This window comes from Grampus griseus, assembly GCF_964374135.1.
Source record: "Grampus griseus genome assembly, chromosome: 20".
Classification (NCBI taxonomy): Eukaryota; Metazoa; Chordata; class Mammalia; order Artiodactyla; family Delphinidae; genus Grampus; species Grampus griseus.
In genome coordinates, this window is record NC_139014.1 from 38,230,766 (window position 1) to 38,255,377 (window position 24,612).

Here is a 24,612-nt window from a genome sequence, read left to right on the forward strand (position 1 = left end):
TATAATCTCCTCAAATATTTTCTCAGGTCCTTTCTCTCTCTCTTCTCCTTCTGGGACCCCTATAATGCGAATATTGTTGCATTTAATGTTGTGCCAGAGGTCTCTTAGGCTGTCTTCATTTCTCTCCATTCCTTTTCTTTATTCTGTTCTGCAGCAGTGAATTCCACCTTTCTGTCTCCCAGGTCACTTATCCGCTCCTCTGCCTTAGTTATTCTATTGATTCCTTCTAGTGTAGTTTTCATTTTAGTTATTGTATTGTTCATCTCTGTTTTTTTGTCCATTAATTCTTCTAGGTGTTTGTTCTTTAATTCTTCTAGGTCTTTGTTGAAGATTTCTTGCATCTTCTCGATCTTTGCCTCCATTCTTTTTCCAAGGTCCTGGTTCATCTTCACTATCATCATCCCGAATTCTTTTTCTGCAAGGTTGCCTATCTCTTCATTTAGTTGTTTTTCTGGGGGTTTATCTTGTTCCTTCATCTCGTACCAAGCCCTCTGTCTTTTCATCTTGTCTGTCTTTCTGTGAATGTGGTTTTCCCTCCACAGGCTGCAGAAATTGTAGTTCTTCTTCACTTGATCTCAGCCAAAAGGCCGAGAAGCGATAGAATTGTAGTTTTTCTTGCTTCTGCTGTCTGCCCTCTGTCTTTTGAAAGTTTGACTGCATGTCTTGTGATCTTCTGGAGTTCATCTTACTTGGAATTTGTTTAGCTTCTTGTACAGGCCATTCTTCATTTTACTGTGCTTTGCAGATACTGGTTTTTTTGTTTTTTTTTTTTTTTTTTTTTTTTTTTAACCAACTGAAGGTTTGTGGCAACCCTGCATCAGGCAAGTCTACTGGCACCATCATTCCAACAGCATTTGCTCACTTCATGTCTCTTATGTCACATTTTGGTGTTTCTTGCAATATTTCAAACTTTTTCATTATTATCATATTTGAATTGGTGATCTGTGATCAGTGATATTTGATGTTACCACTACAGCTCAGTGAAGGCTCGACGATGGTTAGGATTTTTTTGACAGTATTTTTAAATGAAAGTACTTTTTTTTTTTTTTTTTTTAGCCAATGCTATTGCACACTTAATAGACCACAGTATAGGGACTTCCCTGGTGGCACAGTGGTTGGGAATCTGCCTGCCATTGCAGGGGACACAGGTTAGAGCCCTGGTCCGGAAGGATCCCACATGCTGCGGAGCAATTAAGCCCATGCACTATGACTACTGAGTCTGTGCTCCAGAGCCCGTGAGCCACAGCTGCTGAGCCCACGTGCCACTAACGCTGAGGCCTGTGTGCCTGGAGCCCATGCTCCACAAGTGAAGCCACCACAAGGAGAGGCCCACGCACCACAATGAAGAGTAGCCCCCCGCTCGCTGCAACTAGAGAAAGCCCGCGCATAGCATCAAAGATCCAACACAGCCATAAAGTAAATAATAAATTCATTTTAAAAGACCACAGTATAGTATGAACATAACTTTCATACGCAACGGGAAACCAAAAATTCGTGTGGACTCACTTAATTGCAATATTTGCTTTATTGCAGTGGTCTGGAACCAAACTCACAATCCCTAAGGTATGCCTGTATGTTTATATTCATGTGTCTCACGAAATCTGGAAAATTTTCAGCCATTATTTATTCACATATTCTGCCTCTTTCTTTCTTCTTCTCAGGCTCCCACGATGCATATGTTGGTCCTTCCGATGGTGTCCCGTGGATCTCTTAGGCTCTGTTAGCCTCAATAACTTCCACTGTCCTATCTTGAAGTTCACTGATTCTTCTGCCTGCTCAAATTGTCTTTAAAGCCTTCTAGCCAATTTGTCACTTCAGTTACTGCAGTTTTCGGCTCCATATTTTTGGTTTCTTTTTTTGGTTCTCTTTGATATTTCTATTTTGTTCACACATCATTTTCTTCACTTTCTCCACATCTTTAGTTCTTTGAGCATCTTTAACAGTTGTTTTAAAGTCTTTGGCTAATATGTCTGCCATTAAATCTCTTTCACGGACAGATTCTGCTGAATTCTTTTTTTTCCTTTCAACAGACCTTCCTGTTTCTTTGTATGCCTTGTGATTTTGTTGTTGTTTTTGCTGAACACTGGACATTTAAATCTAATAATAGCATAACTCTGGAAATCAGATTCTCCCCCTTCCCCAGTGTTTACTGGTTTGTTAGTTATTTTTACTGTTGTAGGCTCTTTGCCAGGGATCAGCTGGAGATGTAAACTTCAGTTTTTCTCAGGTTTTTTCTGAGCCCTTCCCTGGATGTGCACAGTCACTTTTCAATTTTCTCATACGTGCAATTGTTTTTGAGTGTCCTACTCTTTAATGTCTGGCTCCTGAGAGGTGGAAGGCAAAAATGAAGCAGGGAGAGGCTGCCATCCAGAGAGGGAGGCGCAGCGACAGTGGCTGCCCCCCCTTCGTCTGCACCCTAGTCAGAAGCAGCCGTCGGCGATGAGGCGTCGAGCCCTGACGTTCAGAGGACAGGATCCTCTTTGCCCACGCTGCTCCTGCAAGCTGCCCCAAGAACACGTGTACGCCCTGCCCTGGGGCTGGGCTGGGACACAGGAACCTGCACCTGTACGACGAGCTACAACTGTTTACTACGGCTTCCCCTGGAAACTGTAAGCCTTCAGGAGAGTAGAGTTCCAAAATAGTTATATCACTGGTGTTACTTTAAACATATTATTTTCTATGACTGATCCCAAGAAAATCTGAGGTATCAAACTAATAAAACCATGTAGTCAACAGTTTATAAAAATATATCTTTATTATTTCAATGTTCTTGCATGATACAGATACGTAGTCATATAAACATGGTCTTCCTGTTAAATATAAATTAAACACAAAAAACTATAAACAAATCAGCAAAATTACCGGAAAATCCTTCCAAACCATGAATCCTTATTAAAAGTGTACACAGGGGCGATGAACCAGTCTTAAACTACCATACTCTGAAACTTAACTGCAGCCAAATGTAAACGTTTAAAGAAGCAATAGAGGGCAAAGTGATATGGAATAAAACTATGATGGGCTTCTCAACTCCACATCCAGTGAGCCAGGCCAGCCAAACGACTCCATCTGACATTTCAGCAAAGTATCCTCTTTGTGTAAAAAAGATCAGGGCTCGTCCTCAAGCTACAGGGTAATTTCAAAGCAACCACAGAAGAGCACGCCCAGAAGACTTGGTCGTCAGGTAACTTCAGAACACGAATTCCAGATGATCCAAAGAGGAGGAAAACATCCACTCCACCCCAAAAGGCATTCCCAGAGCCCTAACTTAAAACCAGATTACTAACAATGACTACAGATCAGAACATAACCTGAAAATTCACAAAACTCACATATGCATGCACTACCTGGAAAACCCTTGCTGAACTTGAGAACAGAAAGGTTCAACCTCAAGAGAGGGTATGACATTGCGGCTAAGATACCCCAGGCGGAGCTGGCCCGACACGTTTCCCTGTAAATTCTGAGATCAGCACCCACGAGAGGCACGAGCTGCACACCTTCCTCACGCTCTTCTCTCCCAGGGGTGCGCGAATGCAGGGGACTAACTGTCACAAGTCTCTCACTGCCCCCTTCAGGGCTGGAGCAATTCAAATAGCTTGTGGGATGGTGCCAAGAACTACACCAGGCCCGCATCCCACACAGAGGGCAAAGTTCAGCCCCAACAGTTTCCACTCCTTACTAGGAAACAGCTTCATGCCAGCAGTTTGGAAACGGGAGGAGAGCCTGAGAACGCCATCACAGACCTGTGTCCGAGCTCCGCGGCAAGGACGGACGTCACCGCGTCCCAGGAGGCCCACCCAGACACAGTGTCCCGGGACGGGGTCAGCTGCGAGGCTCTGAGGCCATGGGGCTGCGGACCGTGGACAGGAGGTGCGACTTGTACGTCTTGCTCAGGCCTGTCATCCAGAACTTGAGCAGCTTGACGTTGTCCTCCTCGGACGCCCCGAGGATGCTCAGCAGCTTCTGTGTGTCCTCTTTGGGCCGGCTATCCACCTTGGTGAACTTAAAGAGGACCTTCACTTTGCTGCAGAAGACCAAAACCAAACACTCAGCTACCACAGAACCGTCAGCAGAGTTCTGGTCCTGGGGCCTAAACGGCTTCAAGACCAGCAACGGCTCGGCAGGCACAGCGGGAACTGAGACAGGAGAGGCGGCACAGCAGAGCGGCGGCTCGCGCCTGCACCCAGGGTCTCCCGTTTCCCCACCGCTGCTGACGCTGGTGCAGCCAAACAGGGAGATTAAAAAGACAAATGTTCCTCCCATTCATAAAAGGGACAGGTGGCTCCTAAGCGCCATTGTACTGTCTGAAATCAGAACAGTGTTTGACTAATTAAATTTGACAGAAAATTACTAAGAAGGCGGGAGGAAATACAGTAACTTGCTTAATAAGGAGGGAACATCTGCTCCCCGACCTTCCAATTCTTAAGTTAACTCAGCATCAAAATAACTGCCTCCCTTGGAGAGCACAGAGCAGCTTGAGGCTCAGGGGTGCGGGCTCACCTGCTCCAGGCCACCCAGCCAGGTCAGCGCGTGGTGGAGCCCTGCATCTCTCGTCCACACCCCCTCCCGCAGCAGCCACGGCCTCACCTCTGTCTCTGGCCACGGCTCCTGCTTCTCCTGCTGCCGGCAGCCCAGCCCTCCCCTGAAAGCACAGACTCTAGGGGCCGAGGTGGCACCCGCTTACTTCATCCACTCTTCCTTGAGGCAGACGAGGCACTGGTCGACCACGTCCACCGACAGATTCTGGTTGGTCAAAGCTGCTTCCACTTTACTCAGGATGGTGGGGCCAGCTGGGGACAAGCGGGGCACGGTGGGGGGGTCAGCACGGGGAGGGCAGGGGCGGCCTCAGCGCCCCCCAGCCCACTCGCCGGGGGGAGAGCAGGCCCTGCTCAGCGGCGCCCACCTCGGTCTGCGGCCACAGCACTCCCACTGGTCACGACAAACTCGTGCTTGCTGAGGGACGGCTCGTCCTCACAGCCGGCCGGCTGCAGGCTGGAGCGGGCGGCCGTGTGCACTTCCACCACCACAGCAAACTCTGCGGCGACACAAGACACGCTGCCCGTCAACTGCTCTTCACCCCGGGACAAAGCCCCTCCTTTGCAGCTCCCAATCATCTCAGATCATCTGGGGAAAACTCCAGCCGCCTGAGCTGACCACTGGCACCTAAAATCTTCGGTAGCTTGTGAAGAGTTAAGGGTTCACTTTTGACTCAGTTAAACTAATAACGCACTGTATTATATCACTACAAATTACTGCGTATACCTCCACTGGTCTAATACCAACCAGCCCTGGGAGAGTGGCCCCGCCACAACCCATTTTACAGATGGGGAAACAGACTCAGAGAAGCTAAGTGACTTGCACAAGGTCACATGGCTAGTGGTGGTAACAATATCAAGCCCATCTCTGAGACGAGAGCCTGTGTTCTGAACACTGCCTCTTGGACTCATGGCCCAGCCTGGTTGCTGAGAGGGTGACAGCTCTGTGATCAACCCTCCCACCGCTCTCACAGATGTGCCTGGAGGAGGCCTAGACGTGCCAGATGCGGGGATGTGCACCCACAAAGGGATGTACTGACTCCCGACCCCCCCAGACCAAGAATGAGGGATGTCGATCAGCTTCCTGGCTCTGTCTAGAGCAGTAAGCTTGTCAGTCCGTACTGAGGGCGGAGGGGGGCAGAGCAAGGGCCACGGAGCTGATGAGCACCGGGGATGGATTTCAGGCAGATGAACACAGGAGAACAGAGAGGAAGGAAGACCACGAGGCGGAGGCTCAGTCCAGCGCCCCCTGAGCTGCCCCAGGGCCCAGGGCTGGGACCCGCCCCACAGAGAGCCACACCCCAGTGAGCAGCCCAGCCCAACCCTCACCCATCTTCAAGACAGACACTAGAAGCCAACGCCACAGGGAAAGCTGGTCCTGCAACGTGGGTCTTCCCGCCTGAGGCCAGCAGGCATCGTCCTCAAACCCACAGCTGAGGTCCAGTCACGTGGTTTCACTTCTGAGCCCTGACATGCAGGGGCTCAGCCCGGACCGACGCGCGGCACGTACCTGAGGCCAGCACGTGGGGAGGGATCTGCACGTGGGGGCCGAGCCCCAGGAAGTTGCAGCGGTAGGCCTCCTCGTACTGGCTGCTGTAAGGGATGACGCGCACACAGCCCACGGGCAGCATGGTCTGAAGGACGGAACAACCCAGAGCTGAGCGCTGTCCGACCCGAGTCCCTCACCCACACCCCACGAGCCCCCTGCAGCTCGGTCCAGAGCCCTCGCATCCCGGCCCGCTCTGCAGGGTTAACTCTTCCATCATTCTCCGACTTCACAGACGTTCGTCTCTTCCCTCACCCACCAAAGGGATTCTAAGTTGTCTGAGAGATTGTTTCGTCTTGTACCTTCACGGGCCCAGGCAGACGGCTGGCATGCACACACGCTTAGAGCCGGACCTGGGCCTTGGCACCCCCTACACCTGTGGGACGGAGACAGCACGCCACACGTGCACTCCAGCCAGCCCGTCGATCAGGCTCTGTGCAGAGGACCACGTGGGGACCCAGGCCCGCCTCTGTGGCACAGGTGGCTTCTCAAAGGGATGCGGGGCTTGGGGAAGGGCGGATGGGAGAGTGATCAGTCTGTCAGGACAGCACAGACTCCTCACTCGAAATGAAAGCCAAAAATGACTACCGTTTTCTTTGGCCGTGCTGCGCAGCCTGTGGAATCTTAGTTCCCTGACCAGGGACAGAACCTGGGCCCTCGGCAGTGAAAGCACAGATGAATACCATTTTTAACAGTGGAGAAAAGCACAGGTCTTAGATTCAGGCGTGAACCTCTGCAACGAGGCTCTGGCACATCTTAACAGGTTTTTTAAAAACCCACTGGGCCAATACCGTCCTGCCACAAAACACAAAGGAACGCAGATCCTCTCACCCGAAGAACTTCAAAGGCTGAATGGACAAGGTCTGCGTCTCTACTTTTCCAGATCACCTGGTTCCCCATGAGGACGTGCCAGGCCAGTGTGCGGAAAGATGGGGCACCCAGGACCTGAAAAACACGGTGCACTGCTTTCTGTCCAGAGGAAGTTATTTGTGTGTTCGTCTAGAAACTTTCTCCGTAGAGTGAAGGAAGATGGGCAGGAGAGCGGAAGTCACCTATCTTCTCGGGGAGGCTGGGTGACGTGCCCGAAACCAGGAGGAGGGATGGCCCTGTGCTCACACCTGAAGGTCCGACCCCAGGGCTCTTGTACACTTCAAGATCTTTTCCCCAATTCTATTTTTAAAGATTTGAAGCAGATAAAGTATTAGCTTTTTGCAACACGTACCCTCTCTCTCTACACCCTTAACTTTGGCCTAACCACTTGAGAGAGAGCCAGGGTTGTGAGTCTTCAGCACCGAGGGAGAGCTCGGTCCAGATGCCGGCAGCCCAGGGCCGCCCGCTGAGTGGACCCCCGTCCGGAGCCCCGGCTCTAACCATGTCCTCTGGGCTGTGAGTCTCTCAATCTAGGGCTTGTGACTTCCTCATCTGTCCTGTTTTCATCCTGCTTTAATCAATTCCAATTAACTCCGCGGCACTGACATTTTAGAAGAGCTCAGCCTGTTGTCTTAGGGCTTGTGAAAATGGCCAGAAAAAAAGAGGAGGCTGTGACACTGCCTTTTACCAAACCCTACCAGCCCCCAAGGACTCCCACCTCCGGTGGAATTCAAGATCCCCTCCAGCTGTAATCCACATTAGCTGTAACCCACTGTAATCAACAAGGACTGCGGCCAAATCAAGGACGATTTAAATGAATGGTTTTCACCCCAAAGCCCCACAGAACACCTGCTGGTAAACCAGGCTTTACTTCATTTTCCAAAGTAAAAATAACTGTTTTCTGATAGAATTCATGCTCAATGTAAAAGTAAACAGAGAGAGGGTCTACGAAAGGCCAGCCTGCTTCGTGATCTAGCGGTCACTCCCGCTGCCCTCCCGGGCGGCGAGCAGCCCCGCCCCCGCCCCGCCCCCCCGCGGTGCAGGCTCCCGCGGATGCAACTCCTAGGGTCGCAAGTTCAGGTTGTTTCCAGTTCTTTGTAAGAAAGGCCACCGTTTTCAATTTGCAAAGCATCTACGCTGTGTGCAAACCAACAATGCTGTTCAATTCCTTTAGAAGGTTCCAGAATGACAAGATTAGAGAACCATGAGAAGCCAACCGTTGGGCCTTTCTTTAGAGAAACCCCCTGCATCCTCACTGAGCCTGGGGCTAAGACACCCCAGATGCCCCCTGTCATCTTCAGCCACCCACCAAGAAGGTTCCTGGTCACCCCTGAACACAACAGACCCAAAGGAAAAGGCGTGCTGGATGGAGATGAGCCGGAAGGAGAGGACGGGGCTCTTGTCCTGAGTTTCAGATCCGGGCTCTACCTCTCTACCGCCTACCTGCCTCATGTGCCGAAGGGATTTAAAGACAGAGAGCTTTCGGGGCTGCCAGTTTCCACAGTCTGAGAGCAAGGACGAATCCGCTGGGCACTTGGTCGGCTCCCGCCCCTCAGCCCCCTCTTTCTCCTCCTCTCCAGCCTCAGAGCTGCCCCAGCTTTCCGATTCCTCTTCCAAGTCTGCAAGACAGACAACAAATTCGGTTACGAAATGTGCGTCCCTAGATTCCTTCGCTCTCTGGATGCAAGTCTTTGCACACGATCACTTCAGCCCAAGGCATCTCGTGGTTAAACCGGCCAGAAGGCTACTGATTTCTGGTTCGGACCAGCTGTCTACACTACCTGCTGCCACTGGAGTCCTGGGGTGGGCCAGGAGTGTTCAGTCTGCTATGTTCTGTCCACTGCCGGTTGGAAAAGTCAAGTCAGCGCTAAGGACGCTAACAGTGTGTGGGCGCTCCCCTAAAGATGTCCACACATTCTGTCCTTTAATCCTCTCGCCTGCCCTGGGTCAGTACTGCTCTCCCCGTCTTACAGAAAGGAATATCTGCTATCTCAATTCATCGTCACGACAACCCCAGGAATGCAGCATCCTCACTGCACAGCTCGAGTGAAGGGGCCTTGCTGTGCGCACAGGACACACACATCTTGGAGCCCGGAGCTGAAGGCAGGTCTGTACAGGCTGCAGCGTGTGCTCTGAACCCCTATGCTCACCCTGTGACCAAAATACGACCCAAGACGAGACAGTGAGCACCGCACGCCTGCACTCCTCTCCCCCGACGCACTCGGCTCTCCATGCAAATAAATCTCACCAGCAGACTGCCCTTGCCACCGTCACTAACCTAGAAACGTGTCATCGCTCCGATAAATGGTTCCGGGCCGACCGTACTGTGAGGGCGCGTAAGTGGACCGCGCTTCTGTCTTCTCCGAGCGAGCCCTGCCCTTGATGAACCCGCCCACCCTCCCCTTCGCAGGGAAGCCTGCTCAGGTGCAGGTCACCGGACGACAGGAACAAGTTCCAAACAGCTCCAGCTTGTTCAGGTCAATCGTTTGCAAAAAGAAGCACGTTGTAACAGAGGACACACAAGACGCATCATGAGTCTCGTTCACCCCGCCCCACATTTGAGATCCTGGACCTATGTCACTGAAAATCCAACCATCTCCAAAAGAAAAGCAGACTCCCAGACAACCCTGGGCAGTTACGTAGAACACCCAGATGTGGAGACCTGATTGCAAACCTGGGGAGGGCCGCCCAGTTACCAGGAGGCTTGGGAACCACCGCCCTGATGAAAACCTCGGGTCCAACTAAAGGACACCATTTTACTGTTGAAGAGCAGAGAGCAGGTCCCCATCCAGACAGGCCGAGTAAGTGCTTCTTGTACGACAGGGACACAAAAGCCTCACTCAACCCACCTCTCCAGAGCGACAGCCCCGGGGATGGTCCTTCCCAACCTGCCCAGACAGACTCTTACACGTGACTGTCAGGGAAGATGAGGCAGGAAATCACAATAAAACCATGAAGAGCAAAGGGCGAGCTTTTGTAGACACGGCTCCTGGGGCCCCCTCCACCAGCTCTCTCTGCTGGGATGGAGGAGAGGGGAGCTAAGCACGGGCCGACCCCAGGCCACCGCCGGCAGAGGCTCCCAGCACAGGCACCTCCCAGCTCACCCGCCAGCTGCTCCATCTGGACCAAGGTGTCCTCAGTGGGCGCGCCTTCCAGGAGCTTCTCGGTCAGCCGGCTGCCGCACGCCTTCAGGAGCCTGGGAAACACAGTGCCACCTATGCAGTGTTCTCGCCAAAAGGAAAACTAGACCTGAAGCCAATCAACCCTCCTGAGCTAACGACTGGTTAACAGAAAACATGGGCATAAAAGAACGAGTTGAGAACCACCACGAGGATTCGATCAGCCACAGGGGTTCCTACAGGACGCACAGCCCAGGTCTCTAACAAAAGGCAGGGAGGCTGGGGCAGAGGCGCACGAGGCGCTGCTCTAGACTAAGAGGCCTGGCACGATCCGCGCCTGTGTGGTGGTGCGCTGGTCCCAATGCCAGAGTCAACTCGGAGGCAAAGCAGGAAACGTGAACATGGACTGGACTGGATGATGCTAAGCAATGAGTCCATTCTGTTGCATGTGATAATGGGTTTCTGGTTGAAGTGGTACAACTAAGATTTGCTTTAAAAAACATTCCAGAAAAAAAAAAGTGAAGGACAGATGAAAAATCAGTGAAAGGTCGCTAACTGCTGAAGTAGGAGGGACTGAAGTTCCTTGTAGTATTATACTTTGGGTCTGTCTGAAATTTTCCCAAATTAAAATAATTCCTAGGGGCTTCCCTGGTGGCGCAGTGGTTGAGACTCCGCCTGCCAATGCAGGGGACACGGGTTCGTGCCATGGTCTGGGAGGATCCCGCATGCCGCAGAGCGGCTGGGCCCGTGAGCCATGGCCACTGGGCCCGCGCGTCCGGAGCCTGTGCTCCGCAACGGGAGAGGCCACAACAGTGAGAGGCCCGTGTAATGCAAAATAATAATAATTTCTAAAAGATAAGAGGAACTGTCTGCCAGGTGGGGGAGACAAATATTTTTCTCTTTAGTTTGCAGGTTCTCAGAAGCTGCACTCAAGGATTATATGTGAGGAACGTCACCCACACCAGGACCTGATTTAGGTGATGCTGCACAGGAATGAGAATCTGGGGAGTCTTTGGAAGGAACATATCCTGCAGTGGGAGGAAGAGAAACAACCTGTGGCCGGAGGACAGACTGTGGTGGTTTCTAAGTATGTCCAGAAATCTGTCGGTACTCCTCCCTTCCAACAGCGGGGCCCGGTCCTCCCCTCCCGCCTAGGCTGAGCTACTTCTAACAATCAGGTGCAGGCAGGGCCCGTGTGCTGCTGAGGCTGGGTCGTGAGAGCCAGCAGAGCCCACCTCGCTCTCCCCGGATCACCCGCACGACCGTGGCGAGCAGAGGCCTCCCGCCCACGGCCAGACAGACCTGCCAGCCCCGAAGGAGCCCAGCCTTCACACGACAGCAGCTCCGCCTAAGGACCAGGGCCAGAACGGCCCAGCTCAGCCCCTGTCTGAGTCCTGACTCACAAGTGCTGTGCGAGACAAGCACTCACTGCTGCTCACAATAAGGGAGACCGCTGGTCTTGGTCTAGGAACTTCACCTTAAAATTATGGCTGGGAAGGGAGCTCCACCTTAACGCGACTTCCACGCACTCAGAGGCGAGAAGGACTGAACCCAGTTCAGGACTCACGCGTCACAGCACAGACCTGTCAGCAACTGTCCCCCCCAAGCTGGGCACAGTCCGGCCAATGCCCCAGCGGCCACGAGAAGACCGAGTCTGGTTACCAGGCGAAGGAGGTGTGCAGGCACGCCCACAAGCTGTCATCGTTCGTCAAGGACGTCAGCGAGCGGGCAGCGTTGCCGTTCCTTTGGTGCAGGAACGGTGTGAAAGCAGTGTTCATCCTCTGGGCACGCTGTGGGCACCCAAACTGCTCCGCCTCAAACACCTGACACACAAGGGGAAGGGGAAAGACCCTTAACGACAAAAGCAGCCAGCAGCCCAGGCCCCAGTCTGCTCTCTGGGCCAAGAGCAAAGAAGGGCCCCGGGTCTCATCCCAAAGAGAACAGCTTTGTCCCCCCGCTGGATCAGAAGCCACCTGACAAGAGGCTCAGTTAGGAGTCTCTCCTGCGGCCTCCCCGACACCGACTCTTTGGCACGTGACGGGGCTCAGGGGGCATCTGCGCTTTCCAGGCACCCCCGTTTCCAGGCACGGGGGGCTTCTGCTGCTCAGACCCTGTGTGGGTGGGACACGTGACCACTTCCTGCGATGGGGGAGAGGAGCCCGGCCTCCAGCCCCACCTGTGCACCCCAGCAGGCAACTGGGCAGCAACACCACTCCAGCCTGACCACAGCGCGCAGACCCCTGCTTGCCTGTGATGGACATAAACACGCTGCTGGGGCTTAAGCACTGTTTGTTCCCAGAGCACCACTGGCCTATCCTGGGCGGCCCTGGAGATGCAGGGCCGTGGCTGGAGATGCATGGTAGGTGCAGGTCTGTCACACCACTAGTGGACAGGCTGCTGAAATGATGGTCAGAGGAAGCAGAGACAGCGGGGATCAAACCAGGCCTCTGACTACAGTAAAGGCAGAGCCAAGCGAGAAGCAAGACAACGACAGACTCGAGAGAGACACTGAAGCCAGTAGGACTGGCTGGCCCCGGGCCTATCGCCGCAACTCCGACTCCGCGGCGGCCAGGGGACCCCCAGGCAGGAACGCTGCCCTGCTCCTGGCCCCTCGCACACAGCCCTCCCTCCCCCCGCCCACTGCCCTGCCTCGGGGCCACCTTGAGCGCCTTGCCCTGGAGCTCGTCGATGATCCCACGGATCTTGCCCAGCAGGAAGGGCCAGGAGTTGATGAGGTAGATGCGGTCCATCATGATGGCGATGATGCTGTACCAGCGCTGGAAGCCCCGGGCCAGGCTGTCCTTGATGAAGAATGTGTGGCTGAACACAAAGCCGTGCTGCTCGTCCCCAAAAAAGATGGGGCCCTCGCGGCCGGGGCACACCTGGGACACAAGGACAGCGCTGCAGGACACCGCCCTCTGCGCGCTGCAGCACTCAAACCCTTGTTGCGCTCACTCTTCCTTCTGCGCTAATTAATCAGCATCAGTTACAGGGAGAGTGGAAAGGGCAAGGATGAGAAAGGAAAACTCTGCTCATCTCTCCCGTGACCGAACTTCCTAAAGAGAACGTTCATTACCATGAAACCCAAGGACCAGTAGGTTCGTTAATTTTTCTTACATTGAGTCATAAATAACTCGTATACAAGTACTACATCTACCCCAGGCTCAGATTTGCCAACATCACTCATCTGGAACATACCAGAGAACTGGCAAGTCAAAACAGCCACTGCAGAGTCCACGTAATAAAAAATCTGCATACGTTATGTGTAGGAGAGAACGTGGGTCTCCCTCACACCACACCCACTCTTACACACAACCCCACCAGACACGGTCAGTTGCCCACCGGCAGGGACACAGCCAGGCGGGCACATGGCAGCAGTGAGTGAGGACGATCAAGTGGGGCGGTGACAGGAAGTGTGAGCGACTAGACTGTGAACTCTGTGACAAAGACGCAGAGGCTAAGACAACTCGACAACGGCAGCCACGCATCTTAGAAACGCAGACTCACGCCTCGGTCGGCTAAGAGAGCACGTGATGAGCACTGAGGCTCTGATGTGACAGAGACGACACGAAGGTGACATCTGATGGGAGCCACACACCTACAAACACTTCACACCTTAGCAACACGTCCACGAAGAACGAATAATGAAAGCCCAGTGCTTAAAATGGTAAGTTAGCAACGAACCAGGGTGCAACGTGACTCACTCCAGGACCTGCCCGGCCGTCTCCGGGCTGCCGTCTGCCTTCCTTCCCGTAACCGACACCGAGCTTGCTCAGGGCGTGCTGGCGCGCACGTGAGCGACTCTCGCAGAGGCCCCGGGTCACGGGTGCTCACCTCACAGCTCAGGCTCCGCACACAGGCCTGGCGGACGATGCTGAAGAGCTGGGGGTGGTTGGGGTGCTGGTGACTGACGTACTTGATCGAGGTCTCCTTGTCATGGCTGATGTACCCAGGATGCCCTGCAGCAAGTGACCGGCAGCCCTGCCCACGAGAAAGGGAAGAAAACCAGTTAGCCAGCAACATGCTTGCTGACTCTTATGCAAATCTCAAGCAGAAAATTCAATCTGTTTTCACATAAGAACAACCGGCTCCTAGAGTTATACTTGACTGAGGATTTCCGTGTGTCCCGAGTAGGAAAGTCAGGATGCACACATCACAAAGGTCGTCAGAGGGCATCGAATCTACTGAACACAGAGGTCACTGGACCTCATCTACTGGCACTTATGCAGCAGAGATCCCGAAGAGCTCTGTACCCATCACCTCACCTAATCCAAGGAGCAAACCTGTGAGACAGTGACCGGGAGAATCCCCACCTCACAGGTGGCAAAACTGAGGCCCGGAGCCTCCGTCCTCGATCCGGGCGCGACCACTTGGCAGGGACCTCGTGCCAAGGGAGGCTGCCACACTCTGGCACTGGCGTGGCCGCCTGAGAACACATGCTCAGACCCCCTGCCATGGGGAAGGGGCCCGACCGGCGGCCCTGGCTGCTGCCCCTCTGAAGCCACCGTCACGTTGGCGCCAATGCTGTGAGCCCCGGCGGCAGCCCCCAACCTGGGACTGCGCACAGAGGCCCCGGAGCCAGCCCCTCCCTGGGCGATGCAGGACGCCTCCCAAGGCCGTTCCAGCTCAAGGACCCGCCCCCAAGGCCCCCACCGCGCAGGCCTCCTTCCTGCCTGCCTCTCCATCACAGGCAGCGGCGTTCCCAGCGGAGGGCCCTCCCCACCTCTGCTCCCCACCCTCGATCCCTCACAGTGAATCAGTGCTCGAGCTCAGCGACTGCTTCTCAGCGGAACGAGGCTAACACGGCTGGGTTGTTGTCCACCCTGTAGTGACAGGTCCAACGCCACCCTGATTTCCAGTCCCGACCCAGGGCTCCACGTGAAGCAGCAGCCTGGTGCGGGGACCTAACCTTCATCCCCCAGAGCTCACGAAGCGGGCAAGGTGCCCACGAGGTGGACGCCAGACTGACGGACGGGAGCCGAGAAGGCAGCGCACGGACACGAGTGAGCGAGGCGAGGCCGGAAGGGCAGGCCCCACGGTGGTGGCCAGCGTCGGCTGGCCCAGGGTGGTCTGAACAAGCTAAAGCTGGGACGCAGGGAAAGGACTGGAGGGAAGGAAAGCAGCAAGCGCACACCACATGGCCCACGGCGTGCGGCCTCCGCGGAGAAGAAACGCCCCCGACGCCCCAGGAGACACTGGCCTCGCACATGTCCGACTTCTTGGGCCCCGGGCTGCTGGACTCCGCGCTGGCCCCTTCTGCCGGGCTGTGGGCGCGGAGGCGGCTGCTCATCTGGATGCCACCCTCCTCTTCCTCAGCGTGCTCGCCCCGGCCGGGGCCGTCCCCGCTCCCCGCCCCTTGCGGAAGCGGGGCGTGCAGGACCTCTGTGCAGAAGAGCGTGCGGGGGCCGTGGAGCTCGCAGAAGTGACAGAGCGCGACGATGGCATTCATGGCGCCCTGGAGACTGTGCCAGGCCTGCTGGGGAGAGGAGGGAAATGCCATGAGCTGGCCCCAGAACCTGCCGGCTCCGGAGCCCAGCGACCTCTGCTGTCCTCAACGGGTTTCTGTCCAGCAGAGGCAGGTCACCCAGCCAGGCAGCACTGCCCAGCACCCACTCTGGGCCAGCACTGCATCGGCGGCAGGGGACACAAAGCAGACACCGTCCCTGTCCACAAGGAGTTAGGACAAAGAGGAGGGAAAACTTAATGCGGGATCACACAGAAACCCTTCAGTCAGGACTGTGCCGGCAGGGCCACGAGGTGGGCAGGTGGGGACGGACACACACACACACACACACACACGCCGCCCTGGACACGGACACACACACACACACACACACACGCACACACACACGCCGCCCTGGGGGCATCTGTTCCATGGACAGCAGTGGAGCGGCTCCCGTGTGCCGGGCGATGTTTCAGGTGATGTGATGCTGCCTCACGGAGCTTACCTTCCAGGAGGGCAGGGACACACGGCACACCGCTTCCTCTAGTGCGGTGACCGCATTAGGGAGACACGGACAGGGGTCCAGGACAGAGAAACACTGGAGGAAGGGGGATGTAGTTTCAGACAAAAGGACTCCCAGGTGACAGCAGAAGGAACAGAGGGCACCACGGGGGCTGAGGAGAGGCCGTGACGGGGCCTGAATGTCTGCAGAGCCGGGGGGTGAGGGCAGAAGACAAGCAAGAGGTGGATTTTAGGGACCCTTCTAGGCCATGGTAAGACCCTGAACTTTTCTTCAAAGATCAGAGAACCTTTGGTGGGTTCTGATGAGAAACACAATAAATTAGAATGTTATTTTAAAAGGTCGTTCTGGCCACTGTGCAGGAGCCAGGGCGGACACAGGGAAGCGAGCTGGCCTGGGCCAGGGTGGGTGGGGGAAAGCGCTGAGGACCGTCAGAGCGTGAGTGTGTCCCAAAGAGATATGCAGACGCTGCTCACGGGCGGACTGTAGAGCACAAAGAAGGAAGCGGGGGACGTGGGGGATGGGAGAAGACAGCCGAGAGCAGCGCCTACTAAGCCTCCAGTGGAGATGATGATGACAGGCCACGGGAGATGGGAGTGGGGCAGCCAGGGCTGGGGGACCTAGGCCCCAGAGCTCAGACGTGGGAGGGAGGAAGAGCTGGTCAAGATGACAAAGGAGGACAGGCAGTGAGGTGAAGTCCAGTATCACGCCGGAGACCACGTGAGCAAAATCGCCCCGGAGGAGGGCAGCAGAGGGCGGGGAGGGCGTAGCGGGAACGCAGGCGCACTGCCCTCTGCGGGGAAACCTTAAAGGTGGGGCGTCTGTCCACTGGGCTCCAGCAGGTAGTGCAGAAACAGAGGCGGGACAGTGACCACCCAGCCGACGTGACACGTGTGACACAGCAGGGCCTGGGAGCCAGGCTAAAGTGGGAACAAGTCTTCTCCAGACCACAGCATCCAAGAGCCACGTGTGGCAGCTCAGATCCAAATTAACGACAGTGAAGAGCCCCCCTCCTGTCTCGCCAGCCACATGTGGCTCGCGGCCACCATTTTAAAAGGACAGCACAGACCGTGGGAGGGACATTTCTATCACCACAGAAAGTTCTCTTGGACAGCCGTGCTCAAAGCAGTGAAGGACAATTTCAGTTACTGACGTCTGACTGTGTAGTGGACACCGGCAGGATCCACTGGAGAACGCCAGCCCCCATTACAGAATCAAAGGTCAGACATGCTCTGTGCTCACCCCCTGGTCAGCAGGCGCAGGCCTGAGCGTGGCCTGGCCAGCCAGAGGCACCTGCTTGGGACGCTGAACCCAGACGACAGAGGCAAGGCAGCAGACAGTGTGAACACGCACAGCGGGGGCGGGGAGTCCGCGGAGCGGGTCCCGGGGAGCGGCACCCTCGCTCACCGGGCCCGGCGGGTCCCTCCACGGGCCCTCGAGAGGCCTCCCGCTGGCGGCCGCACTCGGAGCCACTTCGCTACCCGCCTGCTCGCTCTGCCACCACCCGATGTCTGCGGTCAACCACTCAGCTGACATGGGCCGCCCAACCTGCCCGCACAGGCTAGTAGGAGCGGCAGAGGCCAACCCAAAGGAGACATCTGGGGGTCAGACAGGGGACAAGAGGGGCAGCTGGAGGCCATGGTGAGCCAGGGCACGGAGGGCTCCCGGAGGGAGACAGTTTAAGACAGGAGGACATTTAGCTGGAAGACCTTGAGCTCCATGGAGATTCTAACAGCAGAGGGCCAGGAGGGCAGGGCCGGTGAGGAAGGCCCTGAACTCCGCCCCCAGCCCTCCAGCGGCTCGCTCCTCGTGCGCGCGCGCGGCCTCTCCCTGCACGCCCCCTGCTCAGAGAGGGCCCTCGGCAGTGATCACACCCAGCCACCTCTCTCAGCTCCCGACACACAGTGGGCACCAAACTGACGGGGGGTTGACAAGTGAATTTAGGAGCTGCCTGGAGAGAGGACAGTTGTTGCCACAGAAAGGGGAATGCTCGTGGATGATGTCAACACGAACCTCTACACCCAGCAGGACCACACAGCCACTACCCCGCCCAGGTGACAGCCAGCAAGGCCATTTCCAAACAAGTCAGACACTGCAACGGCGGTCAATACCTCTGCTCTAAGACCTGACGCTTTCTAGGTAAGGAAAAAAATGAGAGCCAATTCTAAGAGCAGTGGGCATCGGGAAAAAAAAAAAAAATGCAAGCAGCTTACAGCCAATCTCAAGTGAGAACATCACACAGAGGATGTGGTTCTGAGTGGCTCAGCAGGCCACTTGCCTCGTAAGCAGCAAGCGACGGAAAGCCGATGTTGTGGTCAAAGTCTACAGCCATGCTTCATAAAGGAGCCCTTGTCATACAGGTACTTATATTTATATTTAAATGTCTACATAAAATATAAGATATTTAAAAATATAAAGTCCTCATCCTTCCTGCTCTTGGTTATAAGGGGGCAGCACCCACGTCATGCCCATTTAACCCTTCCGACCACAGGCCCACCCTTACATGGGAAGGAGAGAGCAGAGGTGATGTTGCTAAGCTACTTCCCGTGGGACAGGCTACTCTTACTTTCCTTTAAATGGGAAGCACTCCTGTCTGACAAGAGTTCTGACTACTGGAATCAGGGGTGCCACAGCCTAGATAAAACTTAGCTCTCCAGACCTGCGCACGCGGAAAAACGTCTTTCTCCAGCCCCGAGCAGCCAGGTGACCTCCGACAGGTCCAAATACCTCTCTCGGCACTAGCCTAAAGCTGTGCCCCACAGGCCTGGGAGGGAACTACGGCCCGCGGCACCCGAACTCGGGCAGCATGAGGCCGGGTCTCCACTCACTCTCGGATTCCAATCTCTCTCTACCGGATGCCCAACAGTCCTTCCTTTCCAACCAGCCTTCCAGAAACCAAGAGGCAAAAACCCTCCCCCGCCTGACAGGCTCAACATTACACCCTGAAAGGCAAGGTCCTGTCCACGCCCCCTCCCATCGCCGACAGTGACGTGGGCACGACCCCCTCCCGCGGTGCACCCTGGCCCGGGTCCCTCTACCCCACTGCGGTCCGCCCGAGGACCACGGAAGGTTAAGGATGCGCTGAGCCCGGCAGCTCTCGAGCCGCATCACACACGCTGCAGCTCCCCGACCGCGGCCCGGCCTCGTGCACGGGGGACAGACGTGTGACACCCGAAGGTACCGCGGCGTCGCGCCACTGTCACTCAACCACTGGTAACCTGGCGCCTCAGCATGTCCTCTCGGAGACCCGGGTCCCCCGGCCACTCCGAGGGCCCCCGCAGGGCTGCCAAGTATCCCCGCGCTGGGGACCCAGTACCTCCGGCCGCCGCGACCCACCCCTTCCGCAACCAGGCCGCGCCCGACCGTACCCGCCATACTGGTCGCCCCTCAGCTCCAGGGTCGCCGAACCCTGCCACCCCGCCCCTCAGCCCGGCTTCCCCGGCCGGCGGGCTCGGCCCCCCTCGCCCTGGACCGCGCGGCCCGACTGACCGGACAGGCCGGGGAGCCGCCCTGGCTCCAAGCTCTAGGTCGCGTCGCGTCGCGCCGCGCCGCGCCCCCCTCCTGGGTCTCCGGCCCTCCCCGCCCTCCCCACTCTCTCGGCCTCCCTCCGGGTCCGCGAAGTGGCTCTCTTCACCGTGTACCCTCACAGATCCGCCGCGCCCGCCTCGGGGCGCGTGACTCGGCCGGGAGGTACCACCGCCCGGGCCGAGGAGGGGGAGCGGGCCGTCCGACGCCCCCACCCCGCGAGGCGCGCGGAGCCCCACCAGACTCACAGCCCGGGAAGACAGCACGAGCCCGGCAGCTCCAAAATCCGGCGGAACGCTGCAACAGCTGCCCGACCCCCTCCGCCGCCCCAGCCCGTGCCCCCACCGAGAAGCCCGGAGTGGTTCCGCCCGCGCGGGCGGGGGCGGCGGAGGAAACCATTCCAGAAGGGGGGGAAGGATGCTTTAATTAAAAAAGGTTTTTAAAGAGATTTGAGGAAAAATATATCTATCCTAGGACTCCCAGTCCACACCGAAGGAAGAAAGAAAGAGAACGTCGCGACGTTATAAATGACGCTGTAATTCCTTTTGGTTTCACCGTTAGTTTTCATTAAATTTCCGTTGGAACTAGTCTTCGGTGGAACGTGCGGGCAGGGGGCGGGGCGGGAGACGGTCGCCCGGTGACGCGCGAACTGCGCGACGCCGGGGAAGGCGGGGTGGGGTGCGCATGCGCGACTGGCTCCTTCTCTTCCCTACCCAGCAGCGCGTCAAGTTTTTTAAAAAAACGTAGTTATCGAGTGATAATCTTCTTGAACCTGGGCGCCTTTTATTCAGCCTGTGTACTTAGACGTCAGTCCGAAAGCCCTCAGGGCGTGATGTGACGTGGCCGAGGGCTGCTGGTTGACTTGCGGGGCCGCTTCTCTCTGGCTCATGAATTTTACTGAGTTTGCCAAATGCTCTTTGAAAGCCTTAGTGGAAAGGTTCCAGAAATGTTTGCAGCCTCCTAGTATGTCTGTGCCTTTCCAACTTGTAAAAGAAAACATTTCCAACAACTGTAATCTTGTTATTTCCCATTTTCTCTTAGTGGTAGTTGTTCTTGAAACATTGGTTTAGTCGGGTTTTAAGCCAAGAAAAAAATTGCTTTTTCATTTTGTAACTTTAATTCCAGGAATTAACTTCCTCAGTTTGTCACTGGAGGACACCATCTTGATCAGATTATCCTTATTTCCATGATGATAGGCTAATGGAGGTCCCAAGTGAAGGAAGGTTTATTCAACCACTGACATTTTCAATAAAACTCAACGCGCATTCGACGGCAGCTCGACCCCATTTATGCCATTAATATCTTTGCCAGCACCACTTTTGGAGGTGCTTTCTCAAATAAATCTATAGATCTGTTTAAAAGTAACAACTACAGGGCAATTCCTTGAATTAGTGAATTGTACCAAGGGTTAATTAAACTGACTCAAAGAGGATAAACTTTTAGGGACATTCAACAAAAGGGACATGTCAGAGGTCAGAAAATGTAACCCACCTTATCAGTGGGAAAGGCGATCAAAACTCAGCAGCAATGTTCACGAAGTATAGGTGGCAATACTCCCCAATAATGCTCAACTAAATGAAATACCATGCTAAACTCAGAGCTTCTATCCCATGACAGGAATGTTAAGAAATGTTACCAAAAGTGTTGGATGTACTCTTGCCTGGCATTTATAGTCCAGAACATGTTTTTCCATCACTGAAATGGGCTCAATCAGAATTAAAGATTTCTTGATGCTTTTCTGCCTTCCTACTGCCAAACGAAGGGGCTTTACTGGGGATGTATTGACAGCTGAGCATCCAGACTGAGGGGGTGCTTCACGGATGCCAGTTGCCAAGACCACAGAGCCAAGTGAAGAGAGAAAAGTAAAAGTCTCACTGTGAAAATGTCCTTTGAGGTTTTCAGGTGCACTCTCCCTAACATATGCCCTTGTGTAGCTATAGAATACAGCTGGGCTTTATCTTTGAGTCAAAACCACCATGTCCCTGAATTAGTTTTCAGTTTCAGAAGGAAGAGGTATGTTTTATTTGTAGGCAAGTTGGATCTAACACTTTTAATCATGTCATTATTTTAAGGGTACTATAATAGGTTCCCTGTTATAAAAATAGTAATCTCAGCTTTCATTTCTTGCATTCCCTGGGTTTTTAGATATGTGTAACAGTTTGGGAGTCTGTCCAGCTGCTGAATGGCAGCAAGCAAGTAATGGGTAATATTTCAGAAGGAGAACTCGTGCAGGACTTGTATATCACGTTGAGGTTTTGGGATGTTAGACAGTCAACTCTGCGTATAAGGTGTCCGGCCAGTTGCAAGGCAAGAATTACTAGTCGTCCAATATTATCTCTTATAAAAAAAAAAAAAACCCTACAGTTTATTTTGCATTTTTTATCACAGCACTTTCAGGAAACTTTAAAAAAATTAATTCCCCCCCCCAATTAGAATTCAACTGATAGCTTGCTTGTGTTTTAATCTAATACTAGCCGCTTCTTAAACCCCAAGCAGCTACTTTTTAGTCTAATAATAAACTTTAACAGTCCATTATGCATACAGGCTTATTAAATGCCTTTTACAATTAGCAAAAGTTCTCTGGTTTCAGCTTTTGATTTTAGAACAGGATACAGATAGGATTTTGTCTTTGTGCACCACCGTTAAGTAATTTAACTGCCTGAAGAGAGTAGCCATCATATTTCCCCATGCACAAGTATCTGACTTACCCTGTCGTTTACTTTCTCTGGGCCCTTTGCAACCGCTCAGGCTTACATGCAAGTAACAGTTTTTTTCTACAAATTGGCTACTGTTTCAAGTTGCAACCCAGAGACTCAGAACTTACAAATCCAAAACTGCGTCTTTGAAAAGCAAGCAATACAAGAGAATTAGAACACAAGTTGACCATTGGCATAGACAGAGGAGGGAATGTGAACAAGGACGGTCCACCTGTGAATGCCACGCTTAAAAAGCTAAGAGAGGTTTATAAGACCCTCTGCTAAATTATGTACTAGAAAAGTAAAAGCATTTGTCCCTGGTTAGATGACACAGGCATTATATCCTGTTAGTAGGGCTAGTTAGGATTCTTCCCAGGAATGTTCTATTATCCAGCTTTGCTTGGGATTCCGATGTACTTACTAAACAAAGTAAAGAAGGTGCCTTCCATGCAGGCCAGAAAAATTCCATTATTGCCCATTTAGTACCATTCTTTGGCTCAGAAAACATCTACTGTCATTTCAAAAACATGCAACCAGATGTTTCTTTAAAGAATACCTTATACCAGTATATCTCAAACTGGAGGCCCCGCAGACCAAGCTACTCACCTAATAAAGTCTAGACTAGAAGCTGAATACTGTCCCTTTGAGGGGAGGCGGGGGGGTTCCCACTGGGCACCAATACAAATAGAAACACATATAACGCAAGTACTGAATTCTGAAGGTGATCAGTTATTCTCGTTAATCTGGAGTACTTATTAACATTTGAGAGCACCATGAAAAGACACACTTTAAGAGTCCACAGAGAAACAGTAGGTCCACTAATGAACACCAACCCCAGGCTACATCCTTGGACCTCAGAAACTGCCCTACTTGCCTAGGTGCAAGCTCACCACCTTCAGGCACCATCAAAATGCTACAGGTATTCATAAGTGAACGTGTTCACAAAGGGAGCTGCTGCTGAGAATTAACTCCAAGGAATGGCTGAGGCTATCTTAACTATTCACGCAAACAGATTCTGGTAACTATTCAAAAACGAGACTCAGGCAGTGCCAGGCAACATCTGCTCAGCATGTGGGGTCTCATGCTCACTTCTAGTAACAAACGAGGCCACTCATCTTGACCCAAGATTTTCAAAAGCCACTGCTGTGGAGAGAAACCGCTGGCCAGTTGAATAGAAACAATGTAGCAGAGCCATTAACCACACATTAGAAAAGGGAAAAAAGTCTCCCAAGGGATTCATAGAATGTAGGTGGCTGGAGGAGGTCCCCAGTGGAACTGGGTCCCCGACGGTTTGTGGAGGGGGAGGCCTGCCTCCTGGGCTGTATTGCCACGTGGACACGGGGGCTGCAGCGAGGCGGATCCCCAGCACCCTGCCAGGGTCCTGAGCCGACTGCAGGGGGGCCTGCTCCTTCCCTCCCTAGGTTTGCAGAGCTCTAGCCACGGAACCAAGAGAACACACGAGGGCAGGTGTGAGGGCCGGGAGAGAGGGCCCTCCTCCCCAACCCCGACAGGAGGGGCTCACGTGAGCGCCCTGCGAACGCGGGACCAGGCCCTAAACACCGGGCCCTCTGGAAATCAAAGTTTCAAAATAACGCGGTGTTTCAATGAATCACTATTCGGGGAAGAATCTAGTAGTGTCCACATGAGGAGCCCACAAGAAAGTTACTTTTTCCTTAAATAGCCATGACTGGCAACTACTAGAATTCTCGAACACAGTTGAGGTGATTTTAATTCAGATCCAGGTAAATCAGAAGTTGTCCAATTGTTTTCATAAAAACAAGACTGTGTAACTTGCCACACTGATAGAGGGAAAATTTCTTTTTTTTAAATAAATTTATTTTGGGCTTCTTTGGGTCTTCGTTGCTGCCTGTGGGCTTTCTCTATTTGCGGTGAATGGGGGCTACTCTTCATTGCGGTGCGCGGGCTTCTCACTGCAGTGGCTTCTCTTGTTGTGGAGCACGGGCTCTAGGCGCGCGGGCTTCAGTAGTTGTGGCACGTAGGTTCAGTAGTTGTGGCTCACGGGCTCTAGAGCTCAGGCTCAGTAGCTGTGGCCCACGGGCTTAGTTGCTCCACGGCATGTGGCATCTTCCCGGACCAGAGCTCGAACCTGTGTCCCCTGCATTGGCAGGTGGATTCTTAGCCACTGCGCCACCAGGGAAGTCCCCTGATATCAACTTTAGATTCACATCTTCCAGTAATTCCTAAAATCTGTACCTATTCACAATGAATATGTTTGTTAAGAGCTTTTCTGAGGAAAAAAGTGATACAGAAGACACGCCAATGTTCAAATAATTTAAAACAAAAAGGTAGATTTAATGCAATAACCACATTAATCTGAGGATAAATAAATCCACAACAGGC

The 24,612-nt window shown here is 53.8% G+C and overlaps 1 protein-coding gene across 7 annotated transcripts in view; it reads right to left on the reverse strand.

The window, feature by feature from the left end:
• FLCN (folliculin) overlaps positions 1–19,864 on the reverse strand; it is a 57,315-nt gene extending 37,451 nt beyond the window's left edge. Inside the window, exons 1-12 of one of the 7 annotated variants that reach the window (XM_082680142.1) lie at positions 19,804–19,864; positions 15,268–15,540; positions 13,902–14,048; positions 12,728–12,949; positions 11,730–11,890; positions 10,053–10,144; positions 8,392–8,567; positions 6,910–7,023; positions 6,043–6,166; positions 4,901–5,032; positions 4,682–4,787; positions 2,759–4,021 (exon numbers count right to left, since the gene is read on the reverse strand). In XM_082680142.1, the coding sequence (XP_082536268.1) occupies positions 3,820–4,021; positions 4,682–4,787; positions 4,901–5,032; positions 6,043–6,166; positions 6,910–7,023; positions 8,392–8,567; positions 10,053–10,144; positions 11,730–11,890; positions 12,728–12,949; positions 13,902–14,048; positions 15,268–15,516 (1,725 nt within the window). In that variant the 5' untranslated portion in view covers positions 15,517–15,540; positions 19,804–19,864 and the 3' untranslated portion in view covers positions 2,759–3,819. The other 6 variants (XM_082680144.1, XM_082680145.1, XM_082680143.1 and 3 more) reach the window with 6 other exon arrangements.
• Positions 19,865–24,612: the final 4,748 nt, after the last annotated feature.